General features: G+C 37.5%; 2 protein-coding genes across 5 annotated transcripts; one reads left to right on the top strand and one right to left on the bottom strand.

Moving 5' to 3' along the window:
• The first annotated feature begins 831 nt into the window (after window positions 1-831).
• LOC6046278 (polyubiquitin-C) lies at window positions 832-4,011 on the top strand. 3 transcript variants are annotated; one of them, XM_038260527.1, is made up of 3 exons: window positions 832-919; window positions 995-1,054; window positions 2,057-4,011. In XM_038260527.1, the coding sequence occupies exon 3, from the start codon at window positions 2,058-2,060 to the stop codon at window positions 3,657-3,659; it is 1,602 nt and encodes a 533-aa protein (XP_038116455.1). In that variant the 5' UTR covers window positions 832-919; window positions 995-1,054; window position 2,057; the 3' UTR covers window positions 3,660-4,011. The 3 variants fall into 3 exon arrangements, with proteins under 3 accessions (XP_038116455.1, XP_038116454.1, XP_038116456.1); XM_038260528.1 differs by having other exon boundaries at window positions 856-1,054; window positions 2,057-3,179; window positions 3,408-4,011; XM_038260526.1 differs by having other exon boundaries at window positions 855-1,054.
• On the bottom strand, window positions 3,853-6,194 carry LOC6046277. Of its 2 annotated transcripts, none has more exons than XM_038260524.1 (3): window positions 6,017-6,194; window positions 4,313-5,961; window positions 3,853-4,253 (listed from the first exon to the last, which is right to left on the bottom strand). In XM_038260524.1, exons 2-3 carry the CDS (start codon window positions 5,941-5,943, stop codon window positions 4,052-4,054), a joined length of 1,833 nt encoding a protein of 610 aa, XP_038116452.1. In that variant the 5' UTR covers window positions 5,944-5,961; window positions 6,017-6,194; the 3' UTR covers window positions 3,853-4,051. The 2 variants fall into 2 exon arrangements, with proteins under 2 accessions (XP_038116452.1, XP_038116453.1); XM_038260525.1 differs by having other exon boundaries at window positions 4,313-5,950.
• Window positions 6,195-21,375: the final 15,181 nt, after the last annotated feature.

Raw genomic sequence — 21,375 nt, 5'->3', positions numbered from 1 at the left:
CTTGAATTCCAAAATTTTTTACTCCAATTTTTTCAAGATTTGATTTCTGGGTCCTGTTTTCTTATGTTGATTTTTTCAAAATAAACCACGTGGAGGTTTCTCAAATGCCTCTTTTTGTTTCTTTTCAGCTGACTACCGCTTAAGAGATATATTTTTGTGACCCTTAACTTGACCGTTTCTTGGATTTTTTATATGGTGTTTTGCGTTCCTTCCAATCTCCGTAACAAATCCGGTTCTTTTTAGACGGGTGTTGGATTTTACCGCCTTGAGTCAGGGGTATTAAAAAACACCCAAAAAGCACAAACTGAAAATTTGGTTTATTGGACCTTTTCAAAAAAAAAAAAAAAACTCCAGAAATGATGACGTTTGTTTTCCGTGTTAAAGTAATTGGGTCCTAAAATGAAGCTTAGATTGCTGATATTATTGTTTACAGCGATAAAGCTTATTTTTTGAGTACAATGACCCTTTGTACGACCACATAGAGTTTAAAATGGATTTTTAAATCAATTTTGAAAAATTAACCTCGCGGTCCTTCTTGACAGAAAAGCTCCTACTTGACAGCTCGTTCCAAGGAGACCATAGTTGATCCATCGAAAAAATGTTGTCTTGTAAAAAAAATTTTTTGCATTAAAATGAAAAAAAGTGATCAGAAATGGTTTTTAATCGTGTTTTTTACCGTTGTACATAAAAATTCACATAGGGCTTTAGTACCCAATTGCAATAATTTTCGTTTTCACCTCCGTCATCTTGACTCGAACAAAAGTCTGCAAAAAGCTATGCTGCCGTTAAACGGATTTATGCTGCGCTGCCGCTGCTCGACGTCGCCGAACCCCCGAGCCGACCGTGGCTTCGTCCGCATTCAGTTTTCAGCCAGCGAGAAGAACAGTAGTGAAAAATCGAAGCTCTCGGAAAGTGCACGGTATTTTCTGCAATAAAGAGAAGAACAAAAAAAAAGGCAGTCCATTTTGTGTGAATTCTTTTCTTGTGTGTTCAGGTGCAAGAAGCAGCAGTTTTTCCTTTAAATCGTTTGCGCGTAAAATCGCCAACTTTTGAGGTGAGTTTTGGTGGTTGGGTTTTTCTGGAAAATTCCAAGATTTCGTTCGTGGAAGAGAAAGTTTTATTTTGCTTGTTGATCAATTTTTTCTTTGATTTTATCGTTGGAATTCATCTCATTATTTGTTTAAAAGGATAAATTAGCTAAAAAATCCAAATTTTCATTGGTATTTCCTTGAAAAACTGCAATTTTTCACAATTTACCAAAAGTTTCCAAGATGGCGTCGACCGTTTTTCCTTTGTTCCAGTTCGAACAGGCTCGAACAAAGAGCCGAACGGGGTCAAGATGGCCGTGGCTGTCGGGTGCAAGGAAAAAAAATGGAGTCAGCTGCGCGATTCCATTTTTGTTGTGATCAAAGCAACCAGAGCACGAATCGATTGATTGCCCCCTCCCTGCCTGATGTAATGAATGAGATCAGCGTCTGCTGCGATTGCATGATTGTTTTTATTTTGATTTGGAAAGTTTTGAAAATGTTGGGCGTAACGTTTGATAAGGGGGCAATTTCAAAAGTTGATGATTATCTTTTTAACTTTGGCGAGTTTGGATGAGTTTATCGAAACATAAAATTATTGATTTATTTTAATTGCGTCCCGATGAAAACGACTTCTTGATTTGCTGTCAATTTCAGCTGACCTCAAAAGTTTTCGTTTTGTTTTTATTTGCGCTCACGCCAAGGCAATCAGCTGATTTCGATTTTCGCCAAGGTTTATTGGAATGTTTGGCTTGACTGGCTGTGATTGGCAGCATTTTGATGCGATTTCCGTTTTAAAAATACTTTTATTACCGCAGCAGAGGTGGGTGCGCGTGTAAACTGCGCGGCGAAAGCTCCGATTGCCACTGTTGCTGCAGTGAAGGTTGTCTAACGGGGAAATCTGATTAGTCATGGTTGATTGTACGGCAAAATGACTCACTCGAGCCACGTCCGAGAAACATGTTCGATTTGGATTTGCGATGAAAGTTGATTTTTGAGCAGAAATTGAAACTTTTTTCTTTGTTTTGCAGGATGCAAATCTTCGTCAAGACTTTGACCGGTAAGACCATTACTCTGGAGGTCGAGCCCTCGGACACGATCGAGAACGTGAAGGCTAAGATCCAGGACAAGGAGGGAATCCCGCCAGACCAGCAGCGTCTGATCTTTGCTGGAAAGCAGCTCGAGGACGGTCGTACTCTGTCCGACTACAACATCCAGAAGGAGTCTACGCTCCATCTGGTTCTGCGTCTGCGTGGTGGTATGCAGATCTTCGTGAAGACCCTGACCGGCAAGACCATCACCTTGGAGGTCGAGCCCTCGGACACGATCGAGAACGTGAAGGCCAAGATCCAGGACAAGGAGGGAATCCCGCCAGATCAACAGCGTCTGATCTTCGCCGGAAAGCAGCTCGAAGACGGTCGTACCTTGTCGGATTACAACATCCAGAAGGAGTCGACCCTTCATCTGGTTCTGCGTCTCCGCGGAGGAATGCAGATCTTCGTGAAGACCCTGACCGGTAAGACCATCACCTTGGAGGTCGAGCCGTCGGACACCATCGAGAACGTGAAGGCCAAGATCCAGGACAAGGAGGGAATCCCGCCAGACCAGCAGCGTCTGATCTTTGCTGGAAAGCAGCTCGAGGATGGTCGTACTCTGTCCGACTACAACATCCAGAAGGAGTCTACGCTCCATCTGGTCCTGCGTCTCCGCGGAGGAATGCAGATCTTCGTCAAGACGCTGACTGGCAAAACCATCACCCTTGAGGTCGAGCCCTCGGACACGATCGAGAACGTGAAGGCTAAGATCCAGGACAAGGAGGGAATCCCGCCAGACCAGCAGCGTCTGATCTTTGCTGGAAAGCAGCTCGAGGATGGTCGTACTCTGTCCGACTACAACATCCAGAAGGAGTCTACGCTCCATCTGGTCCTGCGTCTCCGCGGAGGAATGCAGATCTTCGTCAAGACGCTGACCGGCAAGACCATCACTCTAGAGGTCGAGCCCTCGGACACCATCGAGAACGTCAAGGCTAAGATCCAGGACAAGGAGGGAATTCCCCCAGACCAGCAGCGTCTGATCTTTGCCGGAAAGCAGCTTGAAGATGGCCGCACCCTCTCGGATTACAACATCCAGAAGGAGTCTACCCTTCACTTGGTGTTGCGTCTGCGTGGTGGCATGCAGATCTTCGTGAAGACGCTGACCGGTAAGACCATCACCTTAGAGGTCGAGCCCTCGGACACCATTGAGAACGTGAAGGCTAAGATCCAGGACAAGGAGGGAATTCCCCCAGACCAGCAGCGTCTGATCTTCGCCGGCAAGCAGTTGGAGGATGGCCGCACCCTTTCGGATTACAACATCCAGAAGGAGTCTACGCTCCATCTGGTCCTGCGTCTCCGCGGAGGAATGCAGATCTTCGTCAAGACGCTGACCGGCAAGACCATCACTCTAGAGGTCGAGCCCTCGGACACCATCGAGAATGTCAAGGCTAAGATCCAAGACAAGGAGGGAATCCCGCCAGACCAGCAGCGTCTGATCTTCGCCGGCAAGCAGCTCGAGGACGGTCGTACCCTGTCCGACTACAACATCCAGAAGGAGTCGACCCTTCACTTGGTCCTTCGTCTTCGCGGTGGAAACTGAATCAACACACATCTACGACCGGGACGAGCCGCTTAGTCTCGTTCCGCCAAGCAGCTTCAAATCTTAGTATTCAAACCACAATCGGTGTCGTGTTTTCTCTTCCCCCTTTCACAGTAGATGTTGAATAAATCCACCAGCTAATCCAAATTCCAACACTCCGCCCCCTCCTCCAAATTCCTCGTGTATGTTTGTGTAGAAAAAGCCACCAACTCGATCGAGCCAGCCGCTCTCGAGTGCGGTTTTCCATGTGTGTAGGTTTTTGGCCGCAAGGCTTTCTTTCTCCAGGGCACCTATCTAACAAGCTGCGCCACGAGCACTGATATCGAAATAAAGAAAATCCAATAAAATGTAACCTTTCTGACTCGTTTATTGCTCTAATCCGAACTATGCCACTACGATTCCAGCTTAATTCGCACCTCCCGCTCCAGATACGGAATCCGCTCGTGCTCGGGCAGGTTGGACCAAAACTGGTACGAAACGGGCACCACCCGAACGCCGAGGGCTTCAATGGTGCGGACGTACATGGCGAATCGGCCCCGCAGTCGGTTCACGTTCAGCGCGTAGTAGCTTCGGGACAGGCAGAGGACGACCACGCTGGAAAAATGGGAAGATCGATGTTACGGGTTTAAAAATCACCAAGTTTCGCAACTCACATTTTGTTCCCCTCTCGCTGCAGATCCTCGAGCCGAGCCTGCACCCGCTGGTCATCGTCATCGCTTTGGATCGGCTGTCGCACGACCTGTCCATCGGCCCCAAACACGATCACGTGGTCCAGCACGTGGCCATGGCTGGAGGTGACCTGCGTTAGGACGCTACCCTCGCCGCCGAACGCAAACTCCAGCGGTTTCTGCAGCGGCAGATCGTTGTCCTGAAAGAGCAGCACCGTGCCTTTCTCCAGATATCGCCGATCGGGCAACGGACCATCGTAGCCGGGGTGCAGCAGCTGCAGCGTTTGCGTTAGCTCCAGCAGCTGCAGGTAGTCTACGACCGTGTTCCGGGCCATGCTTTTATCGAGCGCGGCCGGCTCCAGATGTTGCTTCAGAATCGTGTCGTTGAAGATGTCCATCGAGAGCAGCTCCAGGTTGTAGCGAATCCACGGGATGGCCGGGTTCGAGATTGACGAGTGCTTCGCAATTTCCACCTTGACCTGGTCCCAGTTGGCAGGGCGATAGTTGGCGTTCGAGAAGGCCCCGACGATTGCGAGAATGCTCGTAGTGGGGACGATCGACAAATTCGTGGCCATCGAGCTGATGTAGTCCAGCAACGGGACGTGAATGTACGCGACCTTGTTGAGCTTCTTCTGGAAGTAAAGTGCGTTCAGCAGTCCAACGTCACTTTCCACCACAAACTGCGCGCATCGCTGGAAGAACTCCTCGTTGTACAGCATCGGGTATTTGTCCAGGTTCTTCGAAACGATCTTCTTCATGATATAGTTCATCATTTTGAACCCGATCTCCTCAATCTTCCCGTTCAACGCCCCAAACACGTTCTCCAACAGCTTCAAGTGAAGCGGCTCAAACGAGTTAAAGTCAACCAGCACCTTCAGCACGTCCGCCGCCTGGTGCCCACTCAAGTTCGACCCGTGCAGAATCAACGCACTGACCACGTTCGTCACGCACCGGTCCGACACGCGATGCTGCGAAATAAACCCAAACAACTCCACCAACTGCTGCACATTCTCGTGGTCCATCTTGTACGAGATCTGAATCTGCAGCAGCATCGGCAGCGCCAACTGCAACGCCTCCACCAACGGACTCTGGTCCATCTTCTTCAGAATAAAGTCCAGAAACACCACATGGTCCAGCGTCACGTCGTTAATCTGATGCCTCAACAGCTGCAGCAGCACCGTCATAATCTCGCTGTTCGACCGCACCCCAAAGTAAGTCAGGATCTTCAAGCTCTCCGTAATGTCGTTCATGACCAACCCCCGTGACTCGTACTTGAGCGCCTTGCAAAGCTCGGCAAACCTCGGATGGTGCAGCACGTCCTGCCTCTGCAGCGTCGTACGGTTCTGCTTGTGCAGCTCAAACAGACCCTTGAGGGCGGCCAGCGTCAACGTTTGGCGGTCCGACTTTCGCTTGTCCAGCGCGGGCATCAGCTCCAGCACCTGCTTCGTGTCGGTGGCGCACTTCAACGCGTTCAGGTACACTTCGGTCGGAGTGGCGGCATTTGATGGGTGCAGGTCGAAGCTCGACGGGACGTTGCTGCCCGTGAATCGAATTTGGGAGGTCGTCGTCGTTCTAGAGTAAAACTTCGCTGCTTGGGACAGGAGACCGCGCAGCATCTTGAATCTGGTGACGAGCTGTTATTCAACATGATTACATAGTAGCATCACGCTATTAGGTATGCAAACTTACCCTCTTTTTATCAAATTGCTTGATTTTGTAGACGATTGCGATTAATTTATGTAATTCTTTGTGATTAAATTAATTTAATCTAAATTAATTAATAATTTAATTTAAATTAATTAAATTACTAGTGCAGTATGCGCTAAATGACTTCTCGCGTATTTTTGATGTTATTCCTCGCCACATGTTGAGACGCAAAAGCAAAACAAAAACATGAAGATCTCAGTGTTGCCAGTTTTCTTTTTTGAACAAATTGGGTCCTAAAATTAAGCTTAAAATTGTGATATTATTGTTCACAACGATAAAGCTTATTTTTCTGAGTACAATAAACTTTTGAACGACCTCAATGGATTTAAAATGGATTTTTAAATCAATTTTTAAAAATTAACTTCACGGCCCTTCTTGACAGAAAAGGTTCTACTTGACAGCTCGTTCCAAGGGGACCATAGTTGATCCATCGAAAAAATGTTGTCTTGTCAATTTTTTTTTTTTGCGATAAAATGAAAAAAAGTGATCAGAAATGATTTTTAATCGTGTTTTTTATCGTTGTACTAAAAAATGGACATAGGGCTTTAGTACCCAATTGTAAATAATACAGTGCCGATTGATTTTTCTGGATATACTACAATCGCGATGGTTTATTGGCCGGCGACGTTTGACACTGATTGTTGTCAAACCATCGGGATTCTGGTTTTTTCTTTGACATCTAGGATGAGACTTAAAAAACTGAATTTTTCTTGTTTTTTCCTTTTACTCGTTGTTTTTATGAAACCAGAGATCCAACTCTGTATCCTATTTTGAATGTCTCTTGGACATTTTTATTGGAAATTTTCTCAACTTTTCAAAAAATATATTTTCATGAATCAAAAAAAAAAAATCGAAAAACTGGAATTTTCAGTTAAAACAAGCCTTACCCGACAAACTTCGTTCTGCCTTTTTTCGTTTGTTTAGGTTTTTTACTTTTTTGCTTATTTAGCCTCCTGTGATCAAAATTTTATTTTACGTAACATTTCCCATAAAATCTGCAGATTTTCCGGAATCGTTTCCAGAGTGGCCAAAGCTGTAACTTTTTGGCGTAAGAACCTTCCTTGAACATATTCGAACCCAACGCAACAAAAAGTACCTCGATCCGACGTTCCGTGTTGAATTGATCAGATTAAACTTTAAAACAGACTTTACTGCGAGGGGGATGACACTCCCGCGATGAGCTCACGATTAAGCCTCGATGACCACGATTTACCTCGAATTTCTCATTTGCCACGCGATTAGCGCGATTTGGCGCGATTCGCCGCGATTTGATTACGATGAGGTCGCGATGTAACAAAAATCTCACGATGAGAGATGTCAACTGCTCGAATGAGTTTGACAGCAACCAAATGACAGTCATTCTATTCGAGTAGTAGAAATTAAGTAAACAAATTTCAACGTGGTCGACGGGTGGATGGCCGATTTTCGGAATCCCTTCAAGTGGAAGTGAACGGAACCATCTTCAACCGGCAAACTGGGGCGTCCAGCAGTGGAGGATCCTGCGAAAGTAGTGGTGGTGACCGGTTTCAACCGAAAATATTTCGACGGCACGACGGCGGTGAGTGGAATGCAAGCACGGATTTGGAGGTTACGGTAATAGCCAAACCACCTGTTTTCCAGAAGGGCGGCAAGTGGGGTCTGCAGGAGCAGCAGCTGGCGAAGTCATCGGCAGGACACCTCGAATTGCTGTTGAGTTTTGTTAAAATTAAACTTTGTTGTGATTTTTGAATAAGCCAACAATTTGTCCAGACCCACTCGAAGAAGATTTACTGGATGAAGTGGTCCTTGACCGGCACCGGCACCGTTTCTGAACTAAATCTTGACTTCCGCTTCGTCCGACTCGACGGTCCAAGCCATTTGGTGCACAGCAGGGGTACCGGTGGTATCTTCAAGGTGTGCTGGAACTCGCGCGGTAGCAGGATCTTGACAAATAGAAGACGTATCCTTGCGGCCAATGGTTGCGCCAGATCTCAGCGCTGCTAGCAACGGATTGACTGCGTAGTGGTGGTCCTCAAATTGAACAAGGTCGAACTGAAAACAGTCCTCACCTGCCGGCGTTCACGCGCTGTCTTATCTGCCAGTACGAGTTTGGAAGTTGCCCGGCTTGATGATTCTTGGGGTGTTCGCCGAATGTCCTCCGTCGTGACATTCGGTTCCCTGTATCGAACTTCCGAGTAGGCGGTCGCTCAGATCTCAAATCCGAGCGTGGTGTTCGTGAATCGAGTGGAAACACCTCAAACAACACCACTAGTGACGTCACGTCACGTCGAACAAATCGATATTAGCGCCAGCGGCTAACAATATGGTGTCCGTCCCGCCGACGGTCATCACGTCCGTGCCAACGAATGTCATCCAGACTACAAACAACCTGATCAATAAGCTGATCGGTCGTGCACCCACCGTGGCAGGCTGGTGAAATCACCGGCAGCTACGAGTAGCAGTGTTTCCGGTTAGAGGTGGGCAAAACCGCTCTTTCTTAGGAGCCGCTCATTTTCGTTCGCTCTTGAAAAAGAGCCGCTCTTTTGAACGGCTCTTTCGCTCTTTTTCAAAATTTGGATGAAAAGGTTTTTTTTTCAAAGAATCGTGTGATTTAATATGTTATTTCACTTTAGACTTTTATAAATTAATAGATTAGATAAAAAAATTTAAACTGAAAACAAGAAAATGCAATTGAAAACCATAGATCATGGTGGTCTCTATGTCAAGATTTCTACTCGAACCTAAACATTCGATTAATTGAGTGGCATCCGAACTTAAATCTAGGATGCTGGAAAAATTGCTATTAATTCTAAAATTGTGTTTATTTCTTCAAGAATTAAACTAATTTGATATTTTATTTAGCTACAGTTTAATTGGACAAAAGGCTATATTTTAAATCTAAAATCTCTAAACTATTCAGTAGATTTTTGGTAATATTTTACAAATTATGCAATTTGAAATGCTCAAATATGTATTCCGGTAATACTTTAATGTACAATCAGTTGTACAATGAAAAGTTTTCTTCTGTTTGTTTAGAAAACCATTTACCTTTAGAATTAATTTTCATAAGCATTAAATTATTTGCATTTTCATTTTTAATTCTCAAAAACAAATTTAATACTACATTTTTTTAAATCCAATGATAATATTTATAACATCAATCATTCCATCTTGAAACGGTTCTTTCAAAAGACCGGAGTTTAAAAAAGATCCGCAGTTCTTTTTTTTGTGAGCCACGGTTCGTTCGCTCTTTTCAGTGAACCGGCTCTTTGAGCGGCTCGCTCTTATTTTGCCCACCTCTATTTCCGGTAATAGTAAGGACTCATACGTGCTGTGTGTCCACTTCAAAGCCGTAACTAACATTCTGGCTCTCTTGTTTGCACACTTTTCAGACGCTAAACTGGCCGACCTGGCGCGAATCTTCTGCGATGCCATGCACGGCCTCCAGTCGGACCTACTACCCACGTCCGAGTTTGGCCAGGTGCGGCAGCGTGTTCAACGTCATTCAGCTCCAAACTGGCAACTATGTAAGTTTTTCGTTGTGATCAGCCCTACCCAGACTTCCATGACAATTGACTCACAATCTAGAAAGTAGTAAAGAAACTGTTTAAACTTCTTCAAAAGTAAATAAAGCAGTTCAACAAGAATTTGTCCCTAAGAAATGCTATATTATGAAAAAACATAGTCTAGTAAAATATTTCCACACAATTCTTCAAATTAGTCCTAAGTACTTTTTTTGTCCATAGCATCACCATCAGTACATGAAGGACGGTTCGGGCGTGCATCTGCATATGACCAACATTGGCAACTCGGAGAACGAAACCATGTCGGAGTCACTCAAGAGGATAGACGGAACTGGAAAGCTGGAAATTTTCAGCAGTACGCCGAAGCAAACCGCGGATCGTTCGCCGTTGACCAACTCGACGATCTGGACAACAATTTCCTGAAGCTCACGCAGCGCGTCAACACCGTCTACACGGAGGCCGCCTTCCAGAGCTTCTCCTGCAACCTTCTCCACTACCTCCTCTTGTACGTGCTAGTCAGCTTCTTTCTGATGGCCATCTACAACGTCAAAAAACAGCTACTTCAAGATCTCCGCGTTGCGCTGGTCCGCACTCCACCTTCGTGAAACTACTCGCGCTTTCAACCAGCACCACCCGGACGAGCTTGCCTGGGTCGCAAACGGCATGCTGTTGATTCGCACGGTACACGCGTCGCACCACACATTTGTGTTCCCGGCTATCAACTCAACCCCGGTAAACGCGTTCAGGCAGGACAGGATCCTATCATGTTGTCCGAGCCATCGACACTCAACTCGTACACCACATTCCTCTTTGTACGGACTCTCCAGCGCATCGTCACGATTTTCCGGACCGCCCGACGACTGGTTATCGTTTTGGTCCACGATCTTTCATCGATGGTCAGATTTTCCTTGACGTCCGCGTTCAATATGCCATCGTCGTCCTCGTCCGGTTAGGTAGCGCCTTTGTCGTCACCTGCTGCGGTGGCAAACGGCTTATCAGTGGTTTTGGGGTGGCGGGGCCCGCCGGAAGTGGATGTAGTCCGGTTCAAGGCTGGCTTCTCGTCGGATCGGGGGTTGCGGCTTTTTCCGAGTTGATCTGGAGTTACAAATGCAGTTGGCTCGTGCCGCGCCGAAACGTGATAGCAATCCTGGCAGGTTAGGGTGAACACCGGTCGGAGATTTGCGGGCAGTAGAACTTGTTCTTTTTCCTTAATCGTGTCTTCGACCGTGTTCGGATCGACGCGGATTCCGTACCCGAGCGAGAGGAGGATGACCTGGTAACATATCAAATCCTAGCTGCATACCAGCTGACGTCCGTAACGATCGACAACCTGGCCGACGAAGAGCTTCGTGTTTTCGCGCTGGCAGTCACAACTACGAGTAGGTCCAGGACCAGCTGACGTCCGTAACGATCGACGATGACCTGGCCGACGACGAGCTTTACGTTTCTCCGCTGGGCAGTGACAACTAAAAGTGGGTCGAGCTAATCCACGCGATCATGTGGTGCACCGATGTCCCGGTTGCCCACAGGTAAAGAATCCATCATTGTAAGAATCTGGCCTAATCTAATAACGATTTTTTCAAAATCCTCAGGGAATGGCGGCCAATCTCAGCTGTCAGGACTTTGACGCACACGCCAACCTAATTGGAATGAACTTATTCTGCAAGACGAGATGGGCCGGGCACCAGGACCAAGCTGACGTCCGTAACGATCGACGACGACCTGGCCGACGAAGAGCTCCGTGTTTTCGCGCTAGCAGTCACAACTACGAGTAGGTCCAGGACCAGCTGAAATCCGTAACGATCGACGATGACCTGGCCGACGACGAGCTTTACGTTTCTCCGCTGGGCAGTGAATGGCGGCCAATCTCAGCTGCCAGGACTTTGACGCACACGCCAACCTAATTGGCATGAACTCGCAAGACGCAATGAACTGGCAGTGATGGCCGATTCAGCGGAAGTTGTGTGGGTGAGACGTGGGCTACGATGCTGAACGAAAATGTTATTGGAGACGAGGAGATTCCCGAGCACGAGACGAAGCCGCCGATTGAAAACGCCGCAACCGGACCGGATTGCGCGCAACCCGAAGAACTCAAACGGAATTTACTACTAGCAATTCGCTTAACACTACACTATAAGAAAATTCTGCTTCTCTAATGTAATTCTTAAGAATATAAAGTGAATCTGATTTAATACGTTACCAAATAAAGTTCATTACATTTTTAGTGCCACGGTACGGTCGGCTCGGAAGATATTTCGGACGACTGGCATCACAGACTCAATTCCCTACGCTCTCAATCTTCATCAATCTAGCCCGCCCCGTCCACACGGGGAAACTGAAAATACATTAAATTTTGTTCTAATTAATTTAGAGAAAAACTAAAGTCGGAGGTCACGGGGCTCTTACGTCCTATTTAAAACTAACCCAAGATTTCTGACGCGACAGCACATATCCTAAACTCAATCATTCGTACCTACCAACGTTGTGAATGAAGAAATGATGTCATCCCCGGTTGAACTACCTATAAAACTTATGCGCTGCGCTTTCCTGAGCTTATGAGGATCATTTGCAACTGGATCGGGACTAGGAATGTAGCGGCGTTGTTTAATCAGTTGGAAGTGAACGAGGCGTAGCAGAAAAAAATACATTCTTATTGAACACGCGTGCTTGTTCTTTCCAAATATAAAAAAAAAAATCACAAAATTTCCATGGGAAATAAATGTAACTTATAATCTCAACATAATCACTTTATTTTGTCCATGCGCACTTTTATTTATGCTGATTTTGCACACCAGCACTATACATCTATTTCACCGAAGCGCCTTCTTCCGGCAGATTATCCTCGTCCTGGAAGTGTACCTTATCTACAGTAGTGGTGTAAATCCATCAGCGCGGGTGGGATGTGAAAGGCGAAAAATGCTTTTGGGAAGCCGAAGGAAGTCGCTCATCCTAGCTCTAGCAGTGATTCATTCCGCAGACTGCTGGCCGTTTAATCCTAATCCTACTTCTTCATATTCGCCGACTGTTCTCGCTACTTTGCGGTGGTTGATCACTCGAGTTGTTTTGATTGTTGCAGGAGTATCAAAAATGTTCATAATAGCTGCAGCGAGACTCTGCACCTGAAGCTTGTTTTGCGAGATCTGATGCAGCGTTGCCAGGTTTTGCCGGAGATCATTCCGTAGACTTTTATTTTGCAACGCCACCTATATTTGAAATATAGTACTGATACTCGCGCCAAATGCCACCTATGTTTGATTTTCGATACTTCATGCATGACATTTAATTTTTTTGAATTTTTTATGGATTTTTTATCTTTTTTGCTTATACCTATTATTTGAAATATTGCATTATGCCATTTGAAAGAACGGTTTTTTGACATTGATTTTGTTTTAATGTCATATTAACATAACAATAAAATTTAAATCATCAAAAAATACCTGAGCCGAATTACTAAATTATGTTGAATCGTTTCATCGGTTTTTGCCTTCCTCACCTCAAATCACTAGAAAATTGAACTTCGTAATTTAACCTCGCAGGCCCACCTTCACGTTTACATATCATAAATGCCTGTGTTTGTCCCGCTATGTTGATCAAAAAATTATCACTCGATTATCTCGGCACTGGCTGAACCGATTTTGTCCGTTTTGGACTCATTCGATCCGTCTTGGGTCGCTATTAAAAATTATGAAGTTTAGGTACTTCAAAAGTTATGCTAAAAAACGATTTCAAATATAGTCCAGAAGACTGTAAAAAGGGTGGTTTTCGTAAGGGAACATTTCATGTTATACATACATTTAAAAAAAAGGTATTTTATAGACCTTTCTAACGAGCCCAAAATATTGAAGATTAGGCCACCCTACTAATAGTTATAAGCACTTAAGTGTTATTTATACACTTTTTTGAGGCCAGATCTAAAATATTTTGATAAATGAAATGTCCAGATCTATCAAATCAAAAGACCTTTCCAACGAGTCCAAAAGATCTGACCACGATATCAAATATTATATGCACCTAAGTTTTATTTACACATTTTTTATGCCGGATTTTGATAAAACTTTGTTGAATAGATAATCAAAAGACCAACATCCAAAAGGTGATTAAGTAACGATTTTCATGCCATGTCGGTAAATTTGAGAAGAAACTTTTTTTTAGAATTTTCTAGACCATTGTTTTGCCAGTCTGCCTTTGCATATTGAATGAAATATTTAAAGGCATTTTCAAAATAGAGTTAACTATGTGCGCATGTATTGCGTGTACGTACACGAAAAAAGTGAGGTTAAATTTTGTACCGGCCAGCAAAACAAATGGTGTGCTAGTGTGTGTGAGATCGGGCTTAGATATCTCTATAGAACCCCAGTCTGCACCGCGAAATCCTAAAAAATCACTAATACTTAGATATTTTGGAAACTAATGATTGCTGAACAACTGGATAGGTGTATAATGCATTTTAAAACACCTTTTTATTTAAAATGTTTAGGCTAAGATTCGTAATTTCGGTTTTCATACTTTTATTTTTTTATTTTATATGCAACTGAACATAAAAACGTTTTTATTATTTTGTATTAAAAATCGAAATTGAAATACGCAACTTTTAGTACCCAAAAAAAGTTAGATTAGTGAAAAAATCTTGAAAGGCAAAAATATAATGGTTATTTTTTGGTCGGAATAAAGTAAACCGGACAGAAAGGCAAGGAGAAGGGTCATTTAATGTTTTGCCAACAAAAGTTTCATGTCTTAAAAAATTCCAAATTATTACAAAAATAAAAAATTCTAAACATCACAAAATCTAAAAATTCAAAAATTCAACAACGAAAAAAGACAACATAAAAATTATAAAAAAGGATTTAATATTCAAATTGAATGAATCATTAAAGTCCTCGCCGAAAATTCACAATTTTTTTTCTATAACTTCAACTAAAACTATTACCACAGACACAGACTGTGCTGTTACTTAAAAAAACTCTAATGCGATCTGAATTTTTGTAATCATAGATGGTGGCATTGGAATACTGTGAAACATTTTATTTTGTAATGTATCAAGCAACCAACAGGTCTAATAGACTTATTTAGAAATACCGAACTCTTTTGATTTTTTTATAATATAATAATATAAGAATTAAAAAAAAATAGATTTTCAGAATTTTATAGTTTTATAACTTTATAATTTTATAATTTTGTAATTTTGTAATTTTGTAATTTTAGAATTTTATAATTTTATAATTTTATAATTTTATAATTTTATAATTTTATAATTTTATAATTTTATAATTTTATAATTTTATAATTTTATAATTTTATAATTTTATAATTTTATAATTTTATAATTTTATAATTTTATAATTTTATAATTTTATAATTTTATAATTTTATAATTTTATAATTTTATAATTTTATAATTTTATAATTTTATAATTTTATAATTTTATAATTTTATAATTTTATAATTTTATAATTTTATAATTTTATAATTTTATAATTTTATAATTTTATAATTTTATAATTTTATAATTTTATAATTTTATAATTTTATAATTTTATAATTTTATAATTTTATAATTTTATAATTTTATAATTTTATAATTTTATAATTTTATAATTTTATAATTTTATAATTTTATAATTTTATAATTTTATAATTTTATAATTTTATAATTTTATAATTTTATAATTTTATAATTTTATAATTTTATAATTTTATAATTTTATAATTTTATAATTTTATAATTTTATAATTTTATAATTTTATAATTTTATAATTTTATAATTTTATAATTTTATAATTTTATAATTTTATAATTTTATAATTTTATAATTTTATAATTTTATAATTTTATAATTTTATAATTTTATAATTTTATAATTTTATAATTTTATAATTTTATAATTTTATAATTTTATAATTTTATAATTTTATAATTTTATAATTTTATAATTTTATAATTTTATAATTTTATAATTTTATAATTTTATAATTTTATCACCTCCGTGTACGCACGAGAGCAAGCAGCAGTCAAGTGCTCAGTGCTCTATCGTTTTTTCGAAATTTTCCGCCGTAATCTACCGCAATTACCCGCGAGTTTGCTCCTGCAGCATGCCAAAGGCCGGCCGTGGCCGTGGCAGTTCGAGTGCGGCCTCGAAAAACCCGCGAAGTTCGTCTACCGGCCGTGTGCAAAAAGGTAAACAAACCAACGCCGTGTCGACCGCCATCGCGCAGGGGAGCGTGAGCGCAGAAGGCATCGACAAAAAGTTACTACATCCCGGATATGTTCCAAGATCACCAGTTCGAACCCGTTCCGGTACTTCCGGTGCCACGACCAACACGTCAACATCCGCCAACATTCCCATCAGGAACGAGTTCCAGATGCTGAGTGACGACGAAGAAAACAACAACAACACCGCCCAAGTAACCATCCAGCACTAATTAAAGTCATTAATCAGCAGGATACTGGCACTTCAATTGCTAATTAGTCACACAACAGCATTTGTTAATGCAAATCAGCACTAGTTCAACTGCACAGTCAATAGCTGTTATAATGCTGATTTAGAGCTACGCCTAGCAACACTTCCAAGATTATTCATCAAACTGGCAACACGATTCAGATTTTGAGTGAAGAGTGAAAGAGAGAGTGAACAAAGGAAAACAAACTTCTCTCGCACTCGTCGTCTTGTCCGAAATTTGGAAATTAGCTGAAATTAGCAAAGAGTTTTTCTTTTCAGCTAAGTTTGAACTCGGTTTTTCATGTAAGTATGTGGAATAATTTGATGGATTAAAATTTTTACAGAGTTGCTTAATTAATTTTTCCAGTACTTTCCAAACTCTGCACTGTCACCATGTGGAAGATCAACTTGTCAACTGTTCTGGGCAAGCACCGTCCGGATGATCTACAGAGTACGATGGACCGTAGTCCCGTAGGATGTCCGGAGCCTGCAAGGAAGTGCTCGAAGCTACCCACAACGTCGGATGCACGGCAATGACGACATGGAGAGCAAAGCGGTTAATTTTATTTGATTTGCCGGGAGGCAGAGATTTTTGTTGTTCGCATTCAAGACATGTTTGTAGGAAGGATTTGTGTTGAAAGTGGTTTATTTTGTGTGTTGTGCATAAATATAAATATGTTTAATTAATAAAGGCTGTCAATTGATTTTGATGAATCTCCAAAAAAAACTTTTCAAATGTGATCAAGAACAAAATTAATGTATTTTAGTCTATAGTCTGAAACAGTAAACACAAGATGCATTGAAGTTGCACTGGGAAATTACTTCTCACTTAGCCGTGCGGACACGGGCTAAGGACCATCACCACAACAGCGATGTCAACTTCCATACCCCTCTGCAGAACATCATCAACAAAACAACATCACAATCAGCTCAGTCGATAATGCAGTTATAAGCAAACTAAAAATAGAATAGAAATCGTGAAGGCAAGGGGAGAGGGAGAGCGAGAGCAACTTTTGTTTTGCTCTCTGTTTTTTGTTTTGACATTTTCCGCAGGGGTGGACAGAAACAGTCGAGGCCAGCACTAAACCAGCCGAGTAAAGTCCAAATGCGGTCATTATTCAGCACTATAGTAGCTGTTAGTGCTGACGTAAAAACTGTTCAGCTTTTACTCATAGCTGTAAAAGCGCATTAAATGCTGAAGTGTGGCTATGTTTAAGTGCTGGATGGTTACTTGGGCGACGGTAGCAGTTCCACCGACGACGACGAATACGATGGACGTGCACGGAAGAAAGTGTCGACGTCAAAAACGAACAATTCTCCAAAGGAACGTAGACAACCTCCAATCTATGTTTTGGACACGTTGGCGGACGATATTGACGAGTTGCTGGAAGGCCTCGGATATTGTCTGAAAGTCGGTAAGTCGTCAGTGCAAGTCTACACATTTGACAACAAGAACTTCGACCTGGTTGTGGAGAAATTGAAGGGTAAAAACTTCAAGTTCTACACATTCGACCCCGTGCAGAAGACAGCCGTTAAGGTCGTCTTGCAGGGGTACCAAGACCGCCCGATCTCCGACCTCAAGAAGGACCTCTCGGGTGCTGGAATAACGCCGCGTGACATAAAAGTCCTCTCGCGGAAGACAACGGTCACAGGTACACACACACTGTACCTGTTGTACTTCGACCGCGGCACCGTCAAAATACAAGACCTGCGGCGGACTAAGGCGTTGGACGGTTTTTGGGTAAACTGGCGGTTTTACTCAAAAAACCCGACGGACGCAGCGCAATGCCACCGTTGCCAGAAATTTGGCCACGGCTCGCGGAACTGCAACCTCCCGCCCCGCTGCGTGAAGTGCGGTGAAACACACCTCTCGGAGGCGTGTGCACTGCCGCGCAAGGCGGAATTGGGGGACGAGGCAGCACAAACCAAGGCGCGCATCAAGTGCGCCAACTGTGGAGGTAACCATACCAGCAACTACCGTGGATGCAGCGCACGGAAAACCTACCTCGAGGAGCAGGAAAAGAGGAAGAAGAAAGCAGCAGCGTCCCACCCTCCTCAGCGAAGTACGAGCGTAACCGTGCCGGCTGCTGGGCAGCGTACGGTTCCCGCGGACAACTCAGCATTCCCTCCTGGCTGGGGGCGATCGTTTGCCAGCGTGGTTGCTGCCGGTAGCGGCAATGCGGCCCAGCAAGAAGTCACCGGGGAAGATCTCTTCACCCTGCCGGAGTTCTTTGCTCTCGCGGGGGAGATGATGACGCGGTTCCGGACTTGCCGTAACAAGGCGGAGCAATTCCTGGCCCTTGGGGAGCTGATGATCAAGCACATCTACAAATGATTAAATACTGTGATTTAGTTATAAGCTTTTTCTCTTTCTTTCCCTTTCCTTTGCAATTTTAGCAAGTTTTTTTTTAAATTTTTCTTGCTCTTGTTAGTTCCTTAGTTATAGAAATAATTGTTCCAAAATGGATTATGATGCAACACACAGCTGAAAGGAACTCCAAAACTCTGTTATGAATTGCAAAAGAACTGATTGTATCTTGATTATTCACCAATAAAACCGAATTAATTAATTAATTAATAATTTTATAATTTTATAATTTTATAATTTTATAATTTTATAATTTTAAAATTTTATAATTTTATAATTTTAAAATTTTATAATTTTATAATTTTATAATTTTATAATTTTATAATTTTATAATTTTAAAATTTTATAATTTTATAATTTTAAAATTTTAAAATTTTATAATTTTATAATTTTATAATTTTATAATTTTATAATTTTATAATTTTATAATTTTATAATTTTATAATTTTATAATTTTATAATTTTATAATTTTATAATTTTATAATTTTATAATTTTATAATTTTATAATTTTATAATTTTATAATTTTATAATTTTATAATTTTATAATTTTATAATTTTATAATTTTATAATTTTATAATTTTATAATTTTATAATTTTATAATTTTATAATTTTATAATTTTATAATTTTATAATTTTATAATTTTATAATTTTATAATTTTATAATTTTATAATTTTATAATTTTATAATTTTATAATTTTATAATTTTATAATTTTATAATTTTATAATTTTATAATTTTATAATTTTATAATTTTATAATTTTATAATTTTATAATTTTATAATTTTATAATTTTATAATTTTATAATTTTATAATTTTATAATTTTATAATTTTATAATTTTATAATTTTATAATTTTATAATTTTATAATTTTATAATTTTATAATTTTATAATTTTATAATTTTATAATTTTATAATTTTATAATTTTATAATTTTATAATTTTATAATTTTATAATTTTATAATTTTATAATTTTATAATTTTATAATTTTATAATTTTATAATTTTATAATTTTATAATTTTATAATTTTATAATTTTATAATTTTATAATTTTATAATTTTATAATTTTATAATTTTATAATTTTATAATTTTATAATTTTATAATTTTATAATTTTATAATTTTATAATTTTATAATTTTATAATTTTATAATTTTATAATTTTATAATTTTATAATTTTATAATTTTATAATTTTATAATTTTATAATTTTATAATTTTATAATTTTATAATTTTATAATTTTATAATTTTATAATTTTATAATTTTATAATTTTATAATTTTATAATTTTATAATTTTATAATTTTATAATTTTATAATTTTATAATTTTATAATTTTATAATTTTATAATTTTATAATTTTATAATTTTATAATTTTATAATTTTATAATTTTATAATTTTATAATTTTATAATTTTATAATTTTATAATTTTATAATTTTATAATTTTATAATTTTATAATTTTATAATTTTATAATTTTATAATTTTATAATTTTATAATTTTATAATTTTATAATTTTATAATTTTATAATTTTATAATTTTATAATTTTATAATTTTATAATTTATAATTTTATAATTTTATAATTTTATAATTTTATAATTTTATAATTTTATAATTTTATAATTTTATAATTTTATAATTTTATAATTTTATAATTTTATAATTTTATAATTTTATATAATTTTATAATTTTATAATTTTATAATTTTATAATTTTATAATTTTATAATTTTATAATTTTATAATTTTATAATTTTATAATTTTATAATTTTATAATTTTATAATTTTATAATTTTATAATTTTATAATTTTATAATTTTATAATTTTATAATTTTATAATTTTATAATTTTATAATTTTATAATTTTATAATTTTATAATTTTATAATTTTATAATTTTATAATTTTATAATTTTATAATTTTATAATTTTATAATTTTATAATTTTATAATTTTATAATTTTATAATTTTATAATTTTATAATTTTATAATTTTATAATTTTATAATTTTATAATTTTATAATTTTATAATTTTATAATTTTATAATTTTATAATTTTATAATTTTATAATTTTATAATTTTATAATTTTATAATTTTATAATTTTATAATTTTATAATTTTATAATTTTATAATTTTATAATTTTATAATTTTATAATTTTATAATTTTATAATTTTATAATTTTATAATTTTATAATTTTATAATTTTATAATTTTATAATTTTATAATTTTATAATTTTATAATTTTATAATTTTATAATTTTATAATTTTATAATTTTATAATTTTATAATTTTAAATTTTAGAATTTTAGAATTTTAGAATTTTAGAATTTTAGAATTTTAGAATTTTAGAATTTTAATTTTAGAATTTTAGAATTTTAGAATTTTAGAATTTTAGAATTTTAGAATTTTAGAATTTTAGAATTTTAGAATTTTAGAATTTTAGAATTTAGAATTTTAGAATTTTAGAATTTTAGAATTTAGAATTTTAGAATTTTAGAATTTTAGAATTTTAGAATTTTAGAATTTTAGAATTTTAGAATTTTAGAATTTTAGAATTTTAGAATTTTAGAATTTAGAATTTTAGAATTTTAGAATTTTAGAATTTAGAATTTTTTAGAATTTTAGAATTTTAGAATTTTAGAATTTTAGAATTTTAGAACTTTAGAATTTTAGAATCTTTAGAATCTTAGAACTTAGAATTTAGAACCTAGAATTTTAGAACTTAGAATCTTGAATTTTGAATTTTAATTTGAATCTTAGAATTTTAGAATTTTAGAATTTTAGAATTTTAGAATTTAGAATTTTAGAATTTTAGAATTTTAGAATTTTAGAATTTTAGAATTTAGAATTTTAGAATTTTAATTTAGAATTTTAGAATTTTAGAATTTTAGAATTTTAGAATTTAGAATTTTAGAATTTTAGAATTTTAGAACTTTAGAATTTTAGAATTTTAGAATTTTAGAATTTTAGAATTTTAGAATTTTAGAATTTTAGAATTTTAG

This window comes from Culex quinquefasciatus, chromosome 3 (assembly GCF_015732765.1).
Source record: "Culex quinquefasciatus strain JHB chromosome 3, VPISU_Cqui_1.0_pri_paternal, whole genome shotgun sequence".
Lineage (NCBI taxonomy): Eukaryota > Metazoa > Arthropoda > Insecta > Diptera > Culicidae > Culex > Culex quinquefasciatus.
The sequence above is the reverse complement of the archived record's forward strand: the minus strand, read 5'-3'. Positions and strand labels throughout refer to the sequence as shown.

What these genes read in the sequence shown, in the direction of transcription:
- LOC6046278 (XM_038260527.1), top strand. Translation starts at nt 2,058, where the DNA reads ATGCAAATCTTCGTCAAGACTTTGACCGGTAAGACCATTACTCTGGAG.
- LOC6046277 (XM_038260524.1), bottom strand. Translation starts at nt 5,943, where the DNA reads ATGCTGCGCGGTCTCCTGTCCCAAGCAGCGAAGTTTTACTCTAGAACG. An exon ending in CAGCGAGAGGGGAACAAAAT is followed by an intron (nt 4,254 to 4,312) that starts GTGAGTTGCGAA and finishes CCATTTTTCCAG; the next exon opens with CGTGGTCGTCCTCTGCCTGT.